This window comes from Eumetopias jubatus, unplaced genomic scaffold (assembly GCF_037043125.1).
Source record: "Eumetopias jubatus isolate StellerSeaLion01/CBP00866 unplaced genomic scaffold, mEumJub1_p1.0 scaffold_1, whole genome shotgun sequence".
NCBI classification, from domain to species: Eukaryota; Metazoa; Chordata; class Mammalia; order Carnivora; family Otariidae; genus Eumetopias; species Eumetopias jubatus.
Genome location: NW_028274807.1, coordinates 191,511,933 through 191,536,527, shown reverse-complemented (window position 1 = coordinate 191,536,527; position 24,595 = coordinate 191,511,933). Strand labels below are relative to the sequence as shown.

Here is a 24,595-nt window from a genome sequence, read left to right as displayed (position 1 = left end):
TAATTTTGGATTTCCTTCCCATTATATATTTTAAATGAGAATACTGACATTAAGTAAAGAAATATATTTTAATTTTATAGCAATTCTCTGGGCTTTTCAAAAGACAGAAAGGTATACAGAAGAAACTAAACATTTCTCATAGTTGCTCTAACATAATATATATCTACTGACATCACAAATCATGAACATATTTAGAAAGTTACAATTCTCTAACAGAGGAAGATATGAGAAGTAAGTCTTATTTTCCTGCCCCTACCTCTACTAGTCCATGTTCCTAAAGGTTATTAATTTTCGTGTGTTTCCTTAAAAAAAATGTACCCCAAAGATACAAATGTAGTGATCCGAAGCGGTACGTGCACCCCAGTGTTTATAGCAGCAATGTCCATAATAGCCAAACTACAGAAAGAGCCAAGATGTCCATCGATAGATGCATGGATAAAGAAGATGTGGTATGTATATATATATATATATATATATATATATATATATATATATATATATATACACAATGGAATATTATGCAGCCATCAAAAAAAGAAATCTTGCCATTTGCAACGACGTGGATGGAACTAGAGGGTATTATGCTAAGCGAAATAAGTCAATCAGAGAAAGACATGTATTATATGATCTCATTGATATGAGGAATTCTTAATCTCAGGAAACAAACTGAGGGTTGCTAGAGTGGTGGGGGATGGGAGGGATGGGGTGGCTGGGTGACAGACACTGGGGAGGGTATGTGCTATGGTGAGTGCTGTGAATTGTGTAAGACTGTTGAATCACAGGCCTGTACCTCTGAAAGAAATAATGCATTATATGTTAAAAAAAAAAGAAGATAGTAGGAAGGGAAAAATGAAGGGGGGGAATCGGAGGGGGAGATGAACCATGAGAGACTATGGACTCTGAGAAACAAACTGAGGGTTCTAGAGGTGAGGGGCGTGGGGGTGTGTGTTAGCCTGGTGGTGGGTATTAAAGAGGGCATGTATTGAATGGGGCACTGGGTGTTATATGCAAACAATGAATCATGGAACACTACATCAAAAACTAATGATGTCATGTATGGTGATTAACATAACATAATAAAATAAAACCAAAAAATACAAATGTATATTATAAATATATAAACATACCATTAGAGACGATAGACTCAGAAAAACAAACTGAGGGTTCTAGAGGGGAGGGGGTGGGGGGATGGGTTAGCCTGGTGATGGGTATTAAAGAGGGCAGATTCTGCGTGGAGCACTGGGTGTTACGCACAAACAATGAATCATGGAACACTACATCAAAAACTAATGATGTAATGTATGGTGATTAACATAACAATAAAATTATTTTAAAAAATAAAAAAATAAAAAATAAAAAAATAAACATATATTATAAAATACAAATAAAATACATAAATATAAAAAAATGTACTCCTATACCAGCGTCCCTAGGTAACTATCTTGTTTATTTACTACATCAGTGGGCTCATACAGAGACAACATCCTAGCTTTCCATGTGTCACTGATGGACACATACAGCTCTGAGACCTTTCCAGACCATGACAAGCAGATCATGTCTGTTGTAGCTGCATCCATAATATCTTATTTGTGGGTATTTTTTTTAAAAGATTTTATTTATTTATTTGACAGAGAGAGAGAGAGCTCAAGTAGGTAGAGCGACAGGCAGAGGCAGAGGGAGAAGCTGACTCCCCGCTGAGCAGGGAGCCCAATGCGGGGCTCGATCCCAGGAGCCCAGGATCATGACCTGAGCCGAAGGCAGACGCTTAATGACTGAGCCACCCAGGGACCCCATTTGTGGGTATTTAATCAACTCCCTACTATGCACAAGTAATTCGTCTCCAGTTTTGTCATTATAAGCCATACTGTAACAGACATCTAAAGGAGAAATGTAAAGGTTGGAATGAGTCAGTCCTGTAAAAGCAGCACAACTACGCAACAGATTAGATGTGGTTTTCACATTTACTATTATATTAATATTTATATATCAAAGTTTCTTCAATATTTGGTGGAAATATCACAGAAAAATTGAAATTCATTCTATATATGATTTGTGACATCTTTGCTGTAACAAATTTCACAGATACTGATCAATATCCACACTAAATTCCTTTCACATTAAAAAAAAATTTTAAATAAAGGAATGTGACATGGTATGCCTTAGTTTTACTAAAGATGGGGAAAGAGGTTATATAATTCAAACGTAAGAGACAGTTGAGTTCACTCTGACTTATTTCAGACACTGGACCCAGAAATTGTGGCATCTCTTTAAACCAACAATCTTAAGACAAGGCTTAGCTGAAAGTGTGAATTTAGAAAAGTGTTTTGTTGAGGCGCCTTGGCAGCTTGTCAGTTAAGTGTCCAACTTTTAATTTTGGCTCAGGTCATGATCTCAGGGTTGTGAGATCGAGCCCCACATCCGGCTCTGAGCTGAGCAAGGAGCCTGCTTAAGATTCTCTCCCTCTGCGCCCCCACCACCCGGCTTGCACACACTCTCTCTCTAAAAAAAAGGGAGAAAAATGTTTTGTTTTTTCCTGAAGTCATAATCTAAATCCTTTTTCTTTTAGGTTCTCCTTTACAGTGCATTTTGTTACTTGATCTGAATTTTGCTTTCATAATGTGAAACCCAAAGAAATTCTAATAAGATCTCACCAGTGCCAACTGTAGTTGGATGATTATTTCATGGTTTTGCTAAATGCATTAACTTACCTATTTTCAGTTGTGCTAGGAAATAGGGATGCCAGTCTTTTCTTATTTAGATAGGAGTAGAAGGCCAATAAGACTGCTGCTGTGGAAGAGTGCACTTGGGAAAACTGCCTCCTAATTTTTAGGCCAATCACTAGTTTTGATTTGTGCTTAGTGGACCATTGCATCTTGCCATTAGTAGCCGAATTCTCAACTTCAATTGACCAGACCTGAATCTCTGGTTCAATTAAACTGGGGTTCCATTAATGAAAATAAGATCATTAGAGACCCCCCAGTTATCTGCAGACTAACAGTCATTAGCTAACGTGCACTGGGAACTGACAAGGTGAACGGTGTAGAAGTGTGGTAACACTGGCTTTTCGGAAACACAATTATCTTATTAATATCATTAAATGCTCTTGATCAAGTTACATGCCATTCAACAAAATGCACTCTAAAATGGAAGTTTTAAGGTCTCCTTTTTTTGCTCGAGTGAACATACTAGAAAGCATCCATTGGAAGCCACGATTTATTTCTGTGGCAACTTCACTGGGATCTCAGTGTGTGCATTTATAATAAAGCACCACAATGTACATGGATACCGTACAGTTAGTTATAAGAGCACAGTCATTTTCTCATGCAGTTCAAAAATCTCATCATGGGGAGTCCATTTTTCAGACAGACACAAAAACAAATAGTTGACATGAAGAAATATCTCCTGGCTTTTCCAAGATTAGAAAGTCTGCCCTTGGGCATTATTCATTAGCTACACCTTTCAAATAAAATATCTCAATTATTATTATTATATATATTTATAGTAAGTTTCAAAGCCCACAAATGACAAAAATAGCAATGGAAACATATTTGTAGAAGGAGAACCACAGAGTTCAATGTACAGCAGCCCCCTCCCATCCCTGGGAGATATGTTCCCAGACCCCCAATGGATGCCTGAAACTGGACAGTACCAAACCATACATATTCCATTTTTTCCTATACATACATACCTCTGATAAAGTTTAATTTATACATTAGGCACAGTAAGAGAATCACAACAACTAATAATAAAATAGAACAATTATAACAATATACTGTAATAAAAGTTATGTGAATGTGTTCTCTAAACTATCTTATTGGGCCATACTCACTGTTCTTGTGATGATGCGAGATGATAAAATTTCTACGTGACAAGATGACGTGAGGTGGATGATGTCGGTGTGTGACCTAGTGTTAGGCTACTGTTGGCTTTCTGATGCTACATCAGAAGGAGGATCATCTGCTTCTGAACCACACTTGACCGCAGGTAACTGAAACCTCAGGTAAGGGAGGACTGCTGTATGTTCATGTAATCTTAGCTGCCATGCATGTCCAATGAGCTTTTCTTTAAGAAAAACCTTATGGTTATAAAGGAATAGAAATATAATTGGGATTCACAGGGCAGAAGCAATATGCTATTAGGTGATGATTATTAATTTCCTTCTTTGTTCCTTCTTTCCTTCCTTCTTTCTTTCTCTCTCCTTCCTCCCTCTCCTTCCTCCCTTCCTTCCTTCCTGCCTTCCTTCCTTCCTTCCTTTCCTTCCTTCCTCCCTTCCTTCCCTCCCTCCCTTCTTCCTCCCTTCCTCCCTTCCTCCCTTTCTCTCTTTCTTACATAGCGGGCTCCATGCCCAGTGTGGAGCCGAACACAGGGCTTGAACTCATGAACCTGAAATCAAGACCTGAGCTGAAATCAAGAGTCAGATGCTTAACTGACTGAACCACCCAGGCACCCCCGATTATTAATTTTCTGTATATGTGACTCAAGTTGACTATCATTATGTATTATTGAGATCTCATTTATGGAATTTGCAAAATACATACTAATATCCTCTTCTAAAAGTTGAGATCAAATATGGCCTATGAACAGTTTCTGTTTCATTATAATACTGAGTTAATGATGCAATTAATATTTATTCAAATTCCTCTTTAATCTCAAGCATCATACATGTCCTTGAACTTTAAATTAAAAAAAGACACTTAAAATATCTGGATATAGACTTGCATTTTCATTTAAAAACATAATTAATTCTTAAAACATTAAGCTAGAGAGATAAAAGAAGAAAAGAGCATTCACAATTGCTCTGAGTTATCTGATAGGCTTTACAGCTTAGTCATTTCTGTTACTGAAAGCATTCACAGACTATTAGATACAGATTGAGTGTTTGGTTATCAAAAATACCCTTGCTCCTTTCATTCTGTGGTGAATCTTCCATTGAGATTGATTTGTGACCTGAGGTGTTTACGGTGGGGCTGTCTGGGGAATAAGATCTTTTTCATCCTTCTATATATTTTCTAAAGGTTCTTTAATGAACACGGGTTATATATAGTCTCTCTCCCTAAGGAGAGTGTATATAATAAATATACAAATTCTTGCTACCTATGCCCTGTGCAACCAAAATGTCCTGCCTAAATTTGGCAATTGTGGAAATAGGTGATGGGGACATGGGGGTTTTTATGTCTTCTCTCTACTTTTCTGGAAGTTTAGAAATTTCATAACCGAGAGTTTAGAATTATAGTGTCTACTTACACATAGTCCCCTGCCAGGGTTTATATTGAAGAAGTTACAAAATAGGTCCCAATTCTCCAGGAATATACAATTTAGGACATGTAATGCTGATGAGGATTAACATAAAAAAATACACCAAGAAGGGTGCCTAGGTGGCTCCGTGGGTTAAGCTTCTGACTCTTGGTTTCGGCTCATGTTGTGATCTCAGGGTCTTGAGATTGAGCCCTGCCTCAGACTCCAAGCTCAGTAGGGAGTCTGCTTAAGATTCTCTCCCTCTGCCCCTCCCCCTGCTCACTCACGTGTGCTCTCTTTCTCTCAAATAAATAAATATCATAAAAAATACACCAAGAATAAATACAGCATAAATAGAGTAAAACAGTTCATTTCTATAACTCACTCATTTTCTCATAGCTCTCTCTTCTCCCCAGCTTCTCCTTTGACCTCTCTCAAACTTTGACCCCACTCTCTTCCCCATCTGTTATCTGAGAATCAACAAGTCCTGCTTGTGTTTCCCCTGCAGCATCTTTCAGGCTCATCACTTATCAAGGAGCCACTGATATTTTATGCCCAGATGGCTGCAAAGACATCTGAGTTGTAATTCTTAATCTCTGGTCTCACTTGATTTAAAAATTCATCTTGACTCGTGATGTCAAATTTATCTTCCTAAGAAAGGCTTTGTTGTGTCTCTACTTCAGGAGCAGGAGGCACTCTTCTTGTATTCTTCTGACCCAGCCATTCTGCCCACTAGGCCATTCCTCTTACTAATCCCTCAGGAAACTCATCCATGCATTTTGCTGTCTCCTTGTCTTTGCTCGGTCTTCTGCACCACCTTACACTTCCATAAATCTTATATTTATTTGTAATAAAAACATACACAAGTATTTACTGAATACTTTCAAGACCTACTTCTTCCTCCACAAGTGCCTTATTACGACCACCATTTTACCTTCCTTGGGATTACTTCTGTGTTTTTGAGTGTCATCTAAGCCACAGGACTTTTGTTTGGATAAGTGACCCAGTGGTTCTCAACCCTGCTGCACATTAGAATCACTGAAGGCATTTAAAAAATATCCATCCAAGGCCAATTAAATTAGCATCTCAAGATGAAGCATAGGCATTAGGAAAAAAAATTTTTTACATAAATTATTTATAAAATGTCCCAGGTGATTCTAACAAACAGGAAGTTGAGACTCACTCATCTAAATAATATTAGGTTTCTTAATTTGTACATACTATTCATTCATTTGGTCAAGAGTTATGAGTATCTACTACAGAGGTACAAAACTGGCAGCCCTGACATGGTTTGTTAGGCTTATAGAATATTTTCAAAAAATTTTAGACTTTAGACAATATTTTAGAATTGGAAGATTTATCATAAACATTGAACTACCTAGCTCCTCTTGAAAAAAAAAAAAGGAAGATCTGGTGAGACTGTGCATGAATTCTTACAAGGCAACACTTGGCTAGAATGGAATTGCAGTATCCCTTCCAAATGGAGAATGAGCTTCTAGTTTGCTACAGTCCTCATCACTCCCTATTGCTCCCTCACAGGGACTGAGTACTAACTACCATTTATTCTATCATTTGCATAGTTGTTAATGTTACTGCTTTAACAGTAGAGAACAATTCTTTGAAGCCCTCCCTGATTCCTTTCCCCTAATGACCCCCTCCACTCCCAATAAGGCTCACTGTTGAGTAAAAAATGTTTCTATGTGTCAAATATCCAGGCATCCAGCCCACTTTATTCATTTATATTATCTGACTGGCCTCCATAATAATTTGAATTTGCAGCCCCTGGCCTGCAAACACTGTGGTAAACACTGTGTTAGATGCTAGGGATACAGAAGAATGAGGTACAGTGTTCTTTTTGGAAGAAGTCACACTTTATTGGGAAATGCAGACATATTAAAAAGTATTGTAAAAAAAAGAAAAGAAAGAAAAAAAAGGGAAAGAAGGGAACAGTGCTTGTTAGAATTAGGAAAGACTGCACAGAAGAGGTAGTAGCATTTGAGTTGGATCTAGAAAAGTGAATTGGGAGTGTTTATAGGCAGAAAGGCAAGGAAGCTGTTTTAGGCCAAGAAACAGCAATCCCCAAATACGAACGTGTGAAAGCCCACAGCATGGTCAGAAAATCGCACATGGGGAATGAGAGATGAAACTCGAGTAGGTTGGGATAGGGAAGGTTGGTTTTGTGTGAATTCCCAAGGGTTTTTTAATTTTGTCTTCTAAGATAGTGGGAAAGGCATTAAAGGTCTTTAACTGAAGAGAGACATGATCACATTTCTATTTCTATTATCAGAAAGATAATTCTGACAGCAACTGGTAGATTAACTGGGAGGCTAAGGTGAGCGATGGTGGGCACCCGATCAATGAAAGCAACAACAGGATAGAGGAGCAGACAGATTCGAGAGATGTTTTAGAAGTATAACTGGCTGGGCCTGGAAGAGTACAGGAAAAGGAGAGGACTAATCAAGGATGTTTTGATTTGGTATGTAAAAACCCAGAAAATATTTTAGCTGCTGAAGAGAAATTTAAAATGATTTATCACAGACACGAGTTGATGTTAGAGTGACTTAATATTTAACTTCAAGCTATAAAGCATCATTGTGGTGCGGGTTTTTTTTTAACCCTTTTTTTGGTCTTTCAAATAAATATGCTTATAATTTAGGTGCCTGGTGCATACCTGAATCTGCTGAACCTAGAGGATGACCTCCAAATTTCATTTCAGTTTGGCGGAGTTTAGTCATGTTTAGCAGCTGTGTGACTTGTGGAACATCTGTCGTTAGTTGGCAGCTTCGTGGAATAATGTCTGTAGGTTCAGCTGTTGGAAAGGGAACACCATATCCAGCTGAAAATAAAGACAAACATTCATTCCCCAAATGTAAGTCATTTTTGCCAAATGGACATATCTTATAAATGAAACCGATTAAAGTAAAGCATTTTAGAATATGACTTTGAAAGAGTTACTCAAACTTATGGCCTCAGCTTTCTCATCTGTAAAATGAGCATTGTAATTTTACTGCTTACTTTGTAGGACTGTAGGAAAGATTAAATGAGATAAAGTGTATAACATATAGAGCAGGTTCAGAGACTTGTGCAATAAATGAGAGCATTCATTGGATAGATTTTATACTTATTTTTCAATACTAGCAGGTGACTCAAGAAAAGAGCTAGTTAGGTGTGCTCTGATGCAGATTTCTGGGAGTACAGTGGCTCATTTGTGAGAGATCAATGACACAAAGACATAGTTGAATAAGCACCTAGAGCCACTATATGAGTAAATTTTTAACTTTTTATTTTGAAATAATTTTAGATCTACAGAAAAGTTATAAAAATAGTAGAGTTCTTAATACCTTTTACTCGGCTTCCCCTAATGTTAACATCTTACCTTTGAATACTTCCAAAGAAAGAACAGTTTATTATAATTAAAATAGTATTTTTATTATTGTAATTTGTATTCCTAATGAAATTTGATATCATTCATATATATTTACACGGATATACAAATTTCCAGTTTAGTAAATTTTGTGTTCATGTTCTTAACCCATTTTGGTATTAGAACATTATGTTCTTATTTATTTGTATGATCTCTCTTATGGCAAACATATTAAGCCTTGTCATATGTAGTAAGCAGGAATTAAATCGGTATTAGCATTCCAAAAAGCAATTCTCCTATATGTATCAAAAGCCTTAAAAATGTACATGCCGTTTTACTCCATAATTTCACTTTACGAATCTTTTCTCTCTCTCTTTTTTTATGGGAGAGAGAGAGAGCATGCGCGCACATGCTTGCCGGGTGGGGAGGGGTGGAGGAACAGGGATAGTCTTAAGCAGACTCTGCTGAGTGTGGAGCCCCAAATGGGACTCGAGGCTTGATCTGATGACCCAGAGATCATGACCTGAGCTGAAACCAAGAGTTGGCTGCTTAACTGACTGCACCACCCAGGTGTCCCTGAGTCTTTTCTAAAAGAAAAAAAAATCAGAAACAGATGAAAGATCTATGTAAATAGGTGTTTATAATTTTTGAAAAATAATCACCTTGAATTACCAGTAAAGAGCTACAAGAAATTCTATTTATGAAGATGGCTTAATGATGTGGGAAAGACTCATGATAGGAAGTTAAGTGAAAGTAATATATACAAAACTCTAACTCTACTGTAGAAAATCAATAAATAAAATGTGTGCACGGCAAAAACACTAAAATGAAATATATCGAAGTGCACAATAACTTTTGATGGTTAGCTTAAGTGTAGGCTTTATTTTTTTCTACATAAAAATGTGTTTTTAATTTTTATAAGTAAATTTTTTTTAAAGATTTTATTTATTTATTTGGCAGAGAGAGACACAGTGAGAGAGGGAACACAAGCAGGGGGAGTGGGAGTGGGAGAGGGAGAAGCAGGCCTCCTGCAGAGCAGGGAGCACGATGCGGGGCTCGATCCCAGGACCCTGGGATCATGACCTGAGCCAAAGGCAGACGTCTAATGACTGAGCCACCCAGGTAAAATTTCTAATTTTAGAATCTAGTGGAAAAAATGTGTGTGTGTGTATATGTGAATATGAGTAGTAACAAAAATTCAACCAATCATCCCTCAAAAAACATCCTACTGTAACCACATTTATAAAGGCAAACTCTAACTCTAACCACATTTATAAAGGCAAATGATATTAGGTTTATATGCACCCAAGTCATGGCAGTTTCCTAATTGGATCCTAATGTCCTAATCTTGAAAAGGAAATGAATCATTTAACTAAAAACTTAAATACTCATTAGCAATGTAATGGTTTCTAAGTGTCCTAATGCTCCAGACATTAAAAATGCAGTAGATTTACAAATCTTAGTTTTCAGGTGTTCTTTGTTCATTCATTTCTTATTTGTCATCGACATTTAGAAAATCAACATAAAGTAGTTGAGTAGATAAACTCTCAAAATAGAAAACATTTGGAAAAATAAGTAAACTAACTCCAGATATATACTTGACATATCATTTCAAACTCTTCTGAGGTAGAAAAAGATAATTTCCACTTCAATGCCAATATTGATAAACTAAGATTTTATAATAAAAGAGGCAAAGAATTCTGTAGGCTATAAGACCCTGGAAGAAAATGCTATATTCTCAATCACATAAAAACAAGTCATGGAAACTTTAGCTTATAGGGATTGTGTGGTACAGTGTACAGGGTACAGTGCCATATAAAGTTTGAAATGTATACAAAACAAAACCTGAGTTTCCATCTAAAAAGAAATAGCCGAAAATCCCTGGTAACCCCAAATCCAAGGCAGAGACTATGACAAAACTCCAATCAAACAGGATCATGGTTGACATGCAGATCAGATTTCACAGTAAAAGGATAAATCCCTTCTGTGCCGCTTTTCCTTTCTATACATATACCCTTCCTTTGCACCCACAACTGTCTCACTACTCATTGGATTATTCATCAAGGGAGACTGTGAGCAGTATAAAACCTGCAATAAAAGGAGGAATCAAAGAAAAAAAGATCAGTTTATTATTTTTAAAATAAAGATGAATTATTAAGCCCACTTAGCAACTACTCACTCTCAAACTTTGTGGAGGAATATATAGAGAGGATCTTTAGTCTCATTTTTGTGAAACCAAACTATGAAAGAGCTTTATGACCTGGTAGGTGGATGTTTTGATAAACCGAAGTGGAAGTTAACTCAGCTCCCCACCACCCACCTCACCAATAAATACTCCTTTCTCCATATCCAATTACTGGGCCACTTTATTTTATTTTTTAGCATTCATGGCTTAATCAAAAAATAAGAATTTCTAGAGCACCTGGGTGCTAAGTCGGTCAAGCGTCTGTCTTCAGCTCAGGTCATGATCCTGGGGTCCTGGGATACAGCCCTGTGTTGAGCTCCCTGCTCAGCAGGGAGTCTGCTTCTCCCTCTCCCTCTGTCCCTCCACCCCTGCTCCAGCTCTCTCTGTCTCTCATTTACTCTCTCTCAAATAAATAAATAAAATCTTAAAAAAAAAGAATTCTGAATACAGCATGGATCCTACATAAAAAATAAATAGTGCTAAACTGTGAGTACATAGAGGGCACAGTCTACCTTCATTCATTCATTTACTCATTTTATCATTCAGCAAATACTTATTGAGCCTCTACTGTGTGCCAGGGAATCTCGTGGTGAGCTAGAGTGACTCTGTCCTGGCCTTCTTGAAGCTTACATCTAATAGAGAATATGAAACAGATTATATTATAAATAACTATTCAATTATAATTTTATTAAGCGCTCCGAAGGAGAAGTTCAAGGTGTAATGAAAGAGGTAAAGGGTATCAGGGAAAGTCTTTTCTGACAAAGAGACATTTACTTATTTTTTATTTTTTAAAAGATTTTATTTATTCATTTGAGAGAGAGAGAGCATGAGAGGGAGGGAGGGTCAGAGGGAGAAGCAGATCCCGGGACTCCAGGATCATGACCTGAGCCGAAGGCAGTCTCTTAACCAACTGAGCCACCCAGGCGCCCCTGGTAAAGAGACATTTAAGCTGACTCATAAAAGATAAGCAGAAGTTGTCCTGGTAAAATGGATGGGAGGGATCATTCAAGTGGAGGGAACAGAGTATTTGAAGCCTCTGAAGGCAGGACGACTCTGGTGCATTCTAGGAAGTGAAAGAAGACAATTCTGCCAAAGCGCTGCCAGTGTGGGAGAGAATCCCAACGATATATTTAGTACAGCATCTGGTTCAAAGGGGATGCTCAATAAATGGTCATGGCTGAAGGCCCCTTAATAACAGCTGACCTAGATTAAAAGCAGCTGCTAAGTCTTCCACTTTTCTTCTTTGGTTGTTCTTTGCTCAGTTATCTCCTGAGAAGTACTCCACACACATTTTATTTGGATATCATATCTTTCTCTCCAGATGGCAAATAACAAATCAAACTGGTAATCAGATACTAAGGGACCAAGGCCTACCTGTATTGTTCTTCCAGACAAGTTCTATGTTCTGTAAGAGAATGTGTATGGAAACATGAAGGTTGCTTGATTAACACTGGAAAATGACACAGTTGAATTTAAGGTGCTTTTGCTAACAAATGTGAAAGAATGCAGTGTTGGCTGGAATGGTCAGCTCAGAATGGCAAAATGATACATGGAGAAGGCTATGAGAAAACTGACAGATTTGCTCATGTAGCATTGAAACACAACCAGATGGTGGGTTTTTTGCTGTCTTTGCTCCCAGTATGAGTTAGTATATTCGAATGTTTGAGTGACTTTGTAACCCTGTTTGGCTTTCTTTGGCTATAATGCCACCATAAAGTGAACCATTCTTGTAGGTGTTGGATATCTCTGATGAAGATCTTAACTAGCTTTAAAAATTAAGTCATTGGGGTGCCTGGGTGGCTCGGTTGGGTAAGTAAGTGTCCAACTCGATTTTGGCTCAGGTCATGATCTGAGGGTTATGAGATCAAGTCCCGCTTTGGGCTCTGTAGTCAGCAGGGACTTCGCAGGACATTCTCTCTCTCTCCCTCTGCCCCTCCCCCTGCTTGCATGCACATGCTCACTCTCTCAAATAGATAAATCTTAAAAAAAAATTAAGTCACCAATTTTAATACACACATAAAGCACTTTATGCATTAAAACATCACTTATATTGAATATAATATATTGAACATAATAAAAATAAATAAATAAAAAACATCACTTATTAGCTGTGTGACTTTGGCATGATGATTTACCTCTCTGTGCCCTTGGTCATCTTATCTGTAAATCATGGATTAAAAAAATAATACCTTATAGGGTTATTGTGATGATTAAATAAGTTAATGTTTGTAAGGGCCTAAGAACAGTGCCTGGTACATAGAAAGTACTATGTAAGTGTTTATTATTAGACACTAATTAGACATTAATAGACAAATACCTATGTCAATTATTTCATTATAACGGAAACAAAACCACCATGTCTTAGTATGTGTTTTTTATAATAAAAGGTCTTGATATTTAAAGGGGTAAATAAGCCTGAACTACACCAAACACTTGGCTATCCTGAAATGAATCATGCCTTTGGTTTTTTTAATATTTTATTGAGGAGAAATTCACATTAATATATCAGTAAAAATTAAGCATTTTAAAGTGAACAATTCATTGGCACATAGTACACTCACGGTGTTGTGCAACCACCACCTCTATATAGTTCCAAAACATTTCCATCATTCCAAAGCAAAATCCTTTATCCGTTAGCCAGTTTCTGTCCGTTTCCTCCAACTCCCAGTCCCTGGCAACCACAAATCTGCATTCTTTCTTTATGGATTTATGGACATTTCATATAAATTGGAATCATGCAATATGTGACTTTTTGTCTGTGTGTATAATACATACCATGTTTTGTTTATCCATTTATCTGCCGATGAACATTTGGGCTGTTTCCACATTTTGGTTATTGTGAATAACACTGCAATGAACATGCATGTACATGTATCTGTTTTCCATTCTTTTGGGTATATACCAAGGAGTGGCACTGCAGGTTCATATGGTAATTCTGTGTTTTACATTTCAGGAACTGCCAGACTATCTTCCATAGTGGGTGAACCATTTTGCATTCCCATTAACAATGTACAAGGATTCCAATTTCTCCACACCCTTGCCAACACTTGTTTTCTTTTCTTTTTTTTAAGATTTTATTTATTTATTTGACAGAGAGAGACACAGCGAGAGAGGGAACACAAGTAGGGGGAGTGGGAGGAGAAGCAGGCTTCCCACAGAGCAGGGAGCTCAACGTGAGGCTTGATCCCAGGACCCTGAGATCATGACCTGAGCCGAAGGCAGACACCTAACGACTGAGCCACCCGGGTGCCCCCAACACTTGTTTTCTATTAAAAAAAATTATAGCCATCCTAGTGAGTGCAGTGGTATCTCCTTTTGGTTTTGATTTGCATTTCCCTAATGACTAATGCCACTGAGCAATTTTTCATATGTTTGCCAACGATTTGTATATCTTCTTTGGACAAATACCTACAGTAGTTAAGTCCTTCAACCATTTTTTAATTGGGTTGTGTGTCTTTCTGTTGTCAAGTTGTAAGGGTCCTTTACATATTTCAGATACTGGAAGATATCAGAATATTCCATATATATACTCTCTATATGTAGAATCAGAATATTTATCCTATCAGATATATGATTTGCAAATATTTTCTCCCATTCTGTAGGTTGTCTTTTCAATTTCTTAATAGTGTTCTTTGATACAGAGAAGTTTGAAATCTTAATGTCCAATTTATCTATTTTTAAAATTTTGCTGTTGTGCTTTGGGGTCATATCTAGGAATCCATTGCCAAATCTAAGGTCATGAAGATTAAGCTCTACTTTTTTCCTAAGAGTTTTATTTAGCTCTTATATTTAGGTCACTGATCCATTTGAGTTAGTTTTTATATATGGCATGAGGTAGGGGTCCACACTCATTCTTTTGTGTGTGGATATCCAATTGTCCAGAACCATTTGTTAAAGAGTCTCCTCTCTCCTCATTGAATGTTCTTGGCACCCCTGTCAAAATTAGATGTATGGATTCATTTCTGGACTCAATTCTATTCCATTGGTGTATATGTCCATTCTAACTATACCAAACTGTTTTGATTACTGCAACTCTTGAATTAAGTTTTGAAATTGGGAAGTGTGAATCCTCCAAATTTGTTCTTCTTTTTCAAGATTGTTTTTGGCTCTTTTGGTCCCCTTGTAATTCCATATGAACTTGAGGATTAGCTTTTTCATTTCTGCAAAAAAGGCCATTGAAATACTGAGAGACTGCACTGAATCTCTAGATCTCTTTGGGTCATACCAACATCTTAACAACATCAAGTCTTTCAATCCATACACATCACATGTATTTATTTCCATTCACTTAGGTCTTCTCTAACTTCCTTTAGCAATGTTGTATAGTTTTCAGTGAACAAGTTTTTCATCTTCTTGATTAAGTTTATTCCTAGGTATTTATTTATTTGGGATGACATTATAAGTGGAATTATTATCCTTAGAATTTTTAGGATATGAAGTTCTAATAAAAATAATATTTACAATACCTACTTATAAAATACAATTGATATTTTAATCAGAATAAGTCTGTGTCTTGATATATAGATACTCATAACCCACTTTTGTGGGATCTACTATTTGCTGGGCACCTCTGCTATGCTGAAATCTTAGCCCTTTTTTCTTGCCCTGGGGTGGTTTACTAGGCAAGGGCAATCTGAGTTCAACTCCGCTGCAGGAAGGAGTAGAAATGCAGCCTTAAACTGAAAAGATCTGAATATGATGTGCATCATCTGACCTGGAGATAGAGAGGCAGGAAAACACTCAACAGTGCTGATTATTAAAAACACTAAAGCATTCCAGTTATTGAGGAAGGTAAATATGTATACTGTTGAGGAAGAAACAGCCAGAGGCTTGGCCTAGAGTTCCACCTTCTGGGACCTCAGCACAAGATGCCTTATTTCCATGGATCTTGTTTCCTCTCTGTATAATTAGGACATTGGATTACATGGTCTCTAAGTCTCTTCCCCACTCCATGAGTCTATTAAGGCAATATATCATCAGTATTTCTAGTTTTTTTTCTGTGGCCTTTGAAGGGATAATTTTCTTCACATTGCTTGACATTCAATAAAGGCTTACGAAGAGAGAGAATGACTGAATAAATAATTGAACAAACAATTAGCCCACTCTTACTTCATTAATTCATCAAACGTGTATGACAGATTACCGGTGCCAGGTCATGTGCTAGAGGTAAAAATATGGAGACTTAACCTATGCCTTCAAGGGACTCTCAGTCTGAAATCATTCTTTTAATTATTCTCTTCTTGCATTTCTGAACACAGAACACATATGCCCAAGTGCTGATATTTTAGAAAGCACTGAACTGGGGTGTCAGGAGACCTGTAAAATCATCACTGGCAGAGCATAAGTCCCTACTTAGTGGATAATCATGTGTTCTTTCCTCTCTTCTCTTGGTTCTCTTGTTTTTCTCGTATCTAACTATCTGTACATATATTTTTTTTAAATACAGAATGATTTAAGTTATGATTTTTAAAAAATATTTAATTTATTTATTTGACAGAGAGAGACACAGCAAGAGAGGGAACACAAGCAGGGGGAGTGGGAGAGGGAGAAGCAGGCTTCCTGCTGAGCAGGGAGCCCGATGCGGGGCTTGATCCCAGAACCCTGGGATCATGACCTGAGCCGAAGGCAGACACTTAACGACTGAGCCACCCAGGCACCCCAAGTTATGATTTTTTTTAAATGTAGTAATGATTTAAGTTAATCAATAATTCAGTCATGCAAATGCCTAAAAATGCCCATCCACGTTTCCTCAGGAACCATAAAATTATGTCATAAATTCAATTGAATCAGCATGCTTTGCTACTTGTCCAGCATCAGCCATTCCTCTGGGCAAGTGAAAAACTGGTTAATTTCTTGTTCTAGGGTCCCAATAATTCACTTTCTGTTATATCCCACTGTGTGAACAGAGAACAGCAATGGAATTAGGCAACATTTTCTAGCTTGGGTGAGTTTAAGAGGTTCTAGAGTGAAATGTAGCGGCTTAAATAAACTAAGGGCAACGGGGTACTGAGCTTAAGCAAGCATTTAATACAGTATGTTTAAATTGAATCTCAGAACGAAATGTAAGAAACAGGTAAAAGAGTTTCCTATGATAAAAGTCTCAACCTTATGACTAACAGAACTGTCTTTGCAGAAGAAAATGTCCCCTCCCTCTACCTTCAGTATGAAAGATGAAGGGACATCCATTACTTATTGAATACAGACACCCTTAACACAGCCAGTCACCAAATCCTGGCATTCTTATTCCATGATGTTGTCTTCTGTCTCTCTCTTTCTTTAAATTTCCCCTCCCTTCCATCCTCCCAAGAAAGGCAGAACACTGTAGTAATTAGGAGTATAAACTTGAGTCCTACTACCAGGGTTCAAAACCTGCCTCTACTACTTAACAATTGTGTGACACTGGACACACTATTTGACTTCTCTGTGCCTAAGTTTCCTTATCTGTAAAATGGGAATGATAATAACAAACACTTTATAAAGTTTGTATGAGCATTAAATTAAGTTCATATATATAAAGTGTTTAGAACACCTACTGCTTCTATTAGCACCATCATCATTGTTATCACTTCTGTTGCCAACCTCCTTGTCCGGGGACACTCAATTTGCCCCATACTGTGTTGTCCCCTTTGTCCTCTTTTATCAAATTGTCTTGAAAATGAACTCTTGCAGTGTTTACTTTTCTGCTGTCTAAAATTACACAGAGAACTCTGAGGACAGGAAACTTGCTCCACCTCTTTATGTCAAAGTATGCAGCCTAGTAATAAAATATTATTATATTAAATTACACCTCCCACCTCTGCCATGTACCATACTGAACTCCCTGTTCCTTGAATGCATCAGATCTATTCATGATGCCATGCCTTTATACATACACAATCTTCCCTTTTCCTGAAATGCCTTCCTTTCTTGTTGTCTACTTCCATTACCTGAAAAATTATTTCATTAGTTGAGAAATTGTTATTTTTCCTTCAGGATATAGTTTGGAAAATTTATTTCTTTAGGTGAGTACAGACTGCTCTATGGAGTATCTGCTCCATGGACAGATACTGACCCATGAAATCATTTTCACTGGTCTGTGGTGAAAATGTCAGCCTTTATTCTGAAATTAACACCTTCCTAATGTGTGTGTGTGTTTAAATGTCTTTCCAATTAATTAAATGATTAGAATAATTGTAGTTTTTCTTGTGTGTTTGTCGGTTTTAATGCCCTGATTTGGTGAATTTAAAAATTGGCAACCTTATGTTAGTCAAGTTTTTTGTAACTAGGTAGGTCTGTGACATCCAAGTGCCTCTCCAAGTGGCTCTATCAAGTGAGAGTTAAGTGCTCCAACTCTCCTCCCAGTGCTTGTTAAGCCCATTAGGGAAGTTTCCTCCAGGTATAACAATCAATATGTACATGTAAATTTCCCTGAGAGATCCCAAGTTCCTCGAAGCATAGGCTGTGTCATCCCAGTGCCTGATTATAGGAGGCAGATAAATGGTAGCATCTACACAATGAATTATAGGTTATGTCTTTTCACATATATATTTATAGTTTATTGGATCTTCAAAACAACCTTATAATAACTAATGAGGAAATAATGCTCAGAGATGTTCAGAACTCACACAAAGCACAAAGTTGGTACGTGATCACAGCAATAAACTGTGGGACCATTAATCTGTGTTTTTAGTCTCTACAATATCAATTTAACTTCTCCAAGATGTACTCGCTTTATACACTTCATGCTTTCAGTGGGAATGTAATAGTATTTTACTTTAACTCATTTTACTGATGCAGAAATTGAAGCATAGAGACAGGGTGAGCACTTGTGCAACGTTAAGTCCTGGAAGCTAAATGAGGAATGTGGGGTTAAATTCCACAGCACCTGAACCACACCATGCTTCCCCAAGTCTACTCAGAACATTTTAGGCAATCTGAGATGCCACATTCATAAGCCTTTTTTTCAGGCCTTCTAAAAGAAATCGTGCCAATGTTTGTTCTCGGAATTTTATAGATTATCTATTCACTTAAAAAAATTAATTATAAAACAAAATATATGTATATTGTTCAAAAATACAAATGGTACTATAATTATGAGAAAAAGTCATCATTCCCTAACTGTTGCCCCCCACCTCACACATCCCCTAGTCCTGCAATGCAGAAGCAACTATTCTCAAGCCTTTCAGCAATAGCTTCTAAATCTTCTGGTACTTCTCTGTTTATAAATAATAGCCTTATATTGACATTTCTGCACTTTTGCTTTAGATAATATCTCTGACTTCCTATTTTGGAAAAATACGGAACCACAGGAGACCTGAGTAGCCCAAGCAATCCTAAAAAAGAAAAGCAAAGCAGGAGCATCACAATTCTGGACTTCAAGCTATATTACTGTAGTCATCAAGACACTATGGCACTGACACAAAAACAGACACATAGATCAGCGGAACAGAATAGAGAACCCAGAAATGGACCCACAACTATATGGTCAACTATTCTTCAACAGAGCAGAAAAGAATATCCAATGGAAAAAAGACAGTCTCTTCAACAAATGGTGTTGGGAAAACTGGACAGCAATATGCGGAAGAATGAAACTGGACCACTTTCTTACACCATTCCCAAAAATAGTCTCCAAATGGATGAAAGGCCTAAATGTGAGACAGGAATCCATCAAAATCCTAGACAAGAACACTGGCAGCAACCTCTGTGACCTTAGCCATAGCAACTTCTTACTAGACACGTTGCCAGAGGCAAGGAAAACAAAAGCAAAAATGAACTATTGGGACTTCATCAAGATAAAAAGCATCTGCAGAGTGAAGGAAACAATCAACAAACGAAAAGGCATGCCTACAGAATGGGAGAAGATATTTGCAAATGACATATCTGATAAAGCGTTAGTATCCAAAGTCTGTAAAGAACTTATCAAACTCAACACCCCAAAACCAAATAATCCCATTAAGAAAGGGCAGAAGACATGAATAAACATTTTTCCAAAGAAGACATCCAGATGGCTAACGGAAACATGAAACAATGCTTAACATCACTCATTATCAGGGAAATACAAATCGAAACCATGATGAGATACCACCTCACACCTGTCAGAATGGATAAAATTAACAACACAGGAAACAACAGATGTTGGTGAGGATGTGGAGAAAGGGGAACCCTCTTAACACTGTTGGTGGGAATGCAAACAGGTGCAGCCGCTCTGGAAAACAGTCTGGAGGTTCCTCAAAAGGTTAAAAATAGAACTACCCTACAATTCAGGAATTGCACTACTAGGTATTTACCCAAAGGACACAAAAATACAGATTTGAAGGGGTGCATTCACCCCAATGTTTAAAACGACATTATTAACAATAACCAAACTATGACTATATTACTGTAGTCATCAAGAGCCATAAAAGGGAATGAAATTTTGCCATCTGCAGTGATGTGGATGAAGCTAGAGTGTATCATGCTAAGTGAAATAAGTCAGAGAAAGACAAATACCATATGATTTCACTCATTTGTGGAACTTAGGAAACAAAACAGATGAACATGTGGAAAAAGAAAAGAAAGAGGAGAGAGGGGGAGGCAAACCATAAGAGACTCCTAACGATAGAGAACAAACTGAGGGTTGATGGAAAGAGGTGGGTGGGGGATGGATTAAATGGGTATTGGGTATTAAGGAATGCACTTGTATGATGAGCACTGAGTGTTATACGTAAGGGGTGAGTCACTAAATTCTACTCATGAGACCAATATTATACTATATGTTAACTAACTAAAATTTAAATAAATATTTGGAAGACAAAAATAATTGACTGGATGGGTATAGAATTCTAAGTTGAAAATCATTTTTCCTTAGACTTTTGAAGTCATAGTTTGAAGGTCTTCTACGATCTAATGTTGTTGTGTGAAGTCAGACATCATTATTTTCATTCCTTCTCCTTTGTATGCAACTTGAATTTTAAAAAAATTCTGGAAGCTTAAGTAATCTTTTCTCTTTCTCCCTTCTATTCTTAAATTATACAACGGTGGTTCTTTTTTTCTTTTCGTTTTCTTTTTCATTTTCTGTTTTTGATGAGCTACATCAATGTGAAAATACCTGGCCTTTAATTTTGGGAAATATTCCTTTTTTTTTTTAAAGATTTTATTTATTTATTTGACAGAGCGAGACACAGCAAGAGAAGGAACACAAGCAAGGGGAGTGAGAGAGGGAGAAGCAGGCCTCTTGCTGAGCAGGGAGCCCAATGTGGTGCTCGATCACAGGACCCTGGGATCATGACCTGAGCCGAAGGCAGATGCTTAACGACTGAGCCACCCAGGCGCCCCTTGGGAAATCTTCCTATATATCATCCTTCCTGCTTTCTCTAGCCTCTCATCTTAGAATCCTATTACTCTGCTGGTGGTCCTCTTGAACTAACTTCTAATATTCTTAACATTTTGATCCTATTTTCAGTCTTTTGGGTTTCTTTTAAACATTTTTTTTTCTTTTGATTCTAAGTCTCTGGGGAAAGACAATACAATACAGAGTCTCAAAATAGCTGTATAGTTTCTGAGTTGAAATGTCCAGTGATATGAAACTTATTCACTCAAAACTTATTAGACAGGTCAGGATACAAGGACAAGAGAAAAACAGACAATAAAAACAGAGCCACAGGAGAGACAGATATTGGAATTGTGAGCCAAGGCTTTTAAAATAACTTTGATTAATATATTTGAGAAATTAGATAACGAGATAGAGAATTTCAGCTGAGGAATGGAAACTATAAAAAAGAATCTAACAGAAATTCTAGAATCAAAAATATAATAACTGAAATTAAGAATGCTGAAAATGTGTTCATTCAGCTCCTTGATAAATATCCAAAGAAAGCCTACCTAGATGCTCCAAGAGAAATGTAGAATGATTCCAGCAGTAATATTCAAAATTGCCTAAAATAGACAAACTGTGGGGCATTCACACATGGCATACTGTACAGTAATTAAATAAACAATATAGAAGAATCTCACAAACACAGTGTTTTGTTAAAGAATGTATATATGAAAGAATATGTACCATATGATTTTATTTAAATAAACGTCAAAAATAGGTAAAATTAATTTGTAGTGTTAGAAGTCAGGAGAGAGTTACCTCTCTAAGAAGAGAGAGGGTCATAATTGGGAGGAGATTTAAGTAGGGTTTTTGAGATATTTGTAATGTTCTATTTCTTGATCTGGGTGGTGGTTACAGAAATGTTTTCACTTTGTGTTAATTCCTAAAGCTGTACACCTATGATTTGTAAATGTTTCTGAATTACATAAAAAACTTATAATGTAATAAACTTTAACAAAATGCTTATTGAAATACAGCCAAGAACAAATTATTCCTATTTTATAGATGCAGTATGTTTTCTTAACTGAGAAAAACATATATGTATTCCTTTATCTATTTCTTTCTTGCTGTTAGTTTTGGTGTCTATCTACCATGTACCCAATGTATCTGAGCTGAGAAGTTCTCTGGTTCAGTTCCTCCGGAAAATAAATATCCTGTTGTCTGCTTATTTGTAGTTGGAAGGGGGATCTGGGATCCTATAGCAACCCGTATAGAATTTTAACTGATCTCCTTGTTTTTAGCCACACCTCTTCTCCTGCCTTTGACAGTACCTAGAGCTGCCAATTCTTGAGTCCCTCTGAGGTTCTATGTTATGAATCTCATTGGCAAACCTTTCTGTAAACCCAATAGTTTCAGCTTTCTCTGGTCTTCTAAGTTAGTTGTCACTCCTCAATCTTACAAAATTTATGAACACACTTTGCCTATTGTTTTCTACTCTCCCATCCTCTTCATCCTGGTGGGTTTATTACCATTTTTATTCCTGTAATTTTAGTGGGGCTTGAGGAAGGATCAGAGATAAAAACTTGCATTTAATATGCCATATTTTGATACACTTTTTTCCTTACATTTATTTAAAAATACTAATCAGGTTATGATTCACCCCCTATGATCTGATACAGAATGCACATATACTTCTATAAATTTTGAGGTTTCTTATTAGCTGGGTGATATTTTTTTTTAAATGAAGGCTTTCACTTTCTTGTATAGCCTTTAAATGGTACATAAGATGAGTGACTGCACTTCCTGGCTTGTGATCTCTCTGGGGAGCTGTTAATGCACTGCTGTGTTTTATTATCAAATGAAATTTATAGGCACAGTGTCCTATTCCAAAGAGTGAACCACACAAGGATTTCTCAGACACTCATCCAGACAGAGCATAAGTCTGAAGTTTACTTTATACAAACTTCTAAGAAATCACCTTTGCCATCTTACGTGTTGCTCTGTTTCCTGGGCTTCTAGAAAAATTGATTTTGTTAAAAATAAAAATCAAAAGGAAGCATCAGTATTCTCTCAATACTTTCAGTTGTTTAAGACTATCTTAGCAGGAGAATTTGTGCCATCTTATAAATTCTAGATGGTTCAGTTATCTGCAGAGTGTATTTATTAATCATATAATGAATAATGTGTATATTTCCTATCTTTCTAGGAATAACTAATTTTTCTATTTTAACATGATCATTAGAAAATTAATATATAAATGTAATTTCTCTCAAATGACTTCATGAAACGTACACAGAGTAATGAGATAGTATATACTGGACAATGGCAGAGCCTTTTAAATGTTGACATCTTTTTTTTTTAAAGATTTTATTTATTCATGAGACAGAGAGAGAGAGAGAGTGCGGAGGAAGGGGCAGAGAGAGAGGGAGAAGCAGGCTCCCCGCTGAGCAGGGAGCCCAACTCGGGGCTCGATCCCAGGACCCCAGGATCACAACCTGAGCCAAAGGCAGATGCTCAACCCACTGAGCCACCCAGGCACTATGAATATTGACATCTCTTGAACACCGCTGTTAATTTGGTGACATTGCTACACAATGAGTCCCATCTCCTTCGTCAGGAATCAGATATTCACTTTGCTAGCCACCCTTGCAGCATGTGATCTAGGCTCTACAAATCAGACACAGCCATGTCTGCCTTTGTTCAGTAGAGAGAAACATGAAAAGTCTACTTCTGGTGAAGGTGGTGAGGAAGAAGACATTTAGTTTTCCGGGGCAGCAATAATAGAAATTCTGGAACCTAGAGCCCAGCATTATGCTGTGACTTAGGGAGTCTTTGTCCAGTTTCAGTAGCTACCGGGGGTCTTCCTTGGAGCAGTCTTGTGGTGGGGTTGTGTTTGTTCTTGCCTGTAGCCTCTAAGCCTGACTTTCTGGGTATCCTTGAGATTCTATGAACTGGCTAATTTCCTTATATAAATTCTTTTTTCTGTTTCAACTACCCAGAGAGGATTCCATTGCTTGCAACTAGAAACCCTGACTAATTCACATGGTAAGTGCTATCATAAAAAAAAAGAAAAATAATCACAAAAATAAAAAAGATATCTTTGACATTCAGCTACAGTAAAAATAAACATGTGATTCAGAGTAACAATGACATATGCTACAACATGAATGAACCACAAGGACTTATGCTAAGTGAAATAAGCCAACTATAGAGAGACAAATACTATATGCTTTTACTTACATAAGGTATCTAAAATAGTTAGATTCAAGGAATCAGAATGGAATGGTGGCTGCCAGTGGTTGAGGAGAAGGGGAAATGGGGAGTTACTAATCAATGGGTTTTGATCAAAATGAATAAGCTCTAGAGATCTGCTTACAGCACTGCACCTACAGTCACTAAAAACATATACTACACCTAAAAATTTGTTGAGGATAGATCTCATGTTAAGTGTTTTTCCACAATAAAATAAGATAAATTTAGAAAAACCATTACCATGTACTCATGCTATCCAAAGGTATGTCTAATTTTAAGCACATTG

The 24,595-nt window shown here is 37.0% G+C and overlaps 1 protein-coding gene across 4 annotated transcripts in view; it reads right to left on the bottom strand.

Annotated features, from left to right (window-relative positions):
• CFAP20DC (CFAP20 domain containing) overlaps positions 1-24,595 on the bottom strand; it is a 266,263-nt gene that overhangs the window by 119,086 nt on the left and 122,582 nt on the right. For 3 of the 4 annotated variants that reach the window (XM_088021961.1, XM_088021957.1, XM_028110418.1), the window contains exon 7: positions 7,907-8,071. The exons of the other annotated variant lie outside the window; for it this stretch is intronic. In XM_088021961.1, the coding sequence (XP_087878087.1) occupies positions 7,907-8,071 (165 nt within the window). The remainder of the gene's footprint in view (positions 1-7,906; positions 8,072-24,595) is intronic. 4 annotated transcript variants of the gene reach the window in all.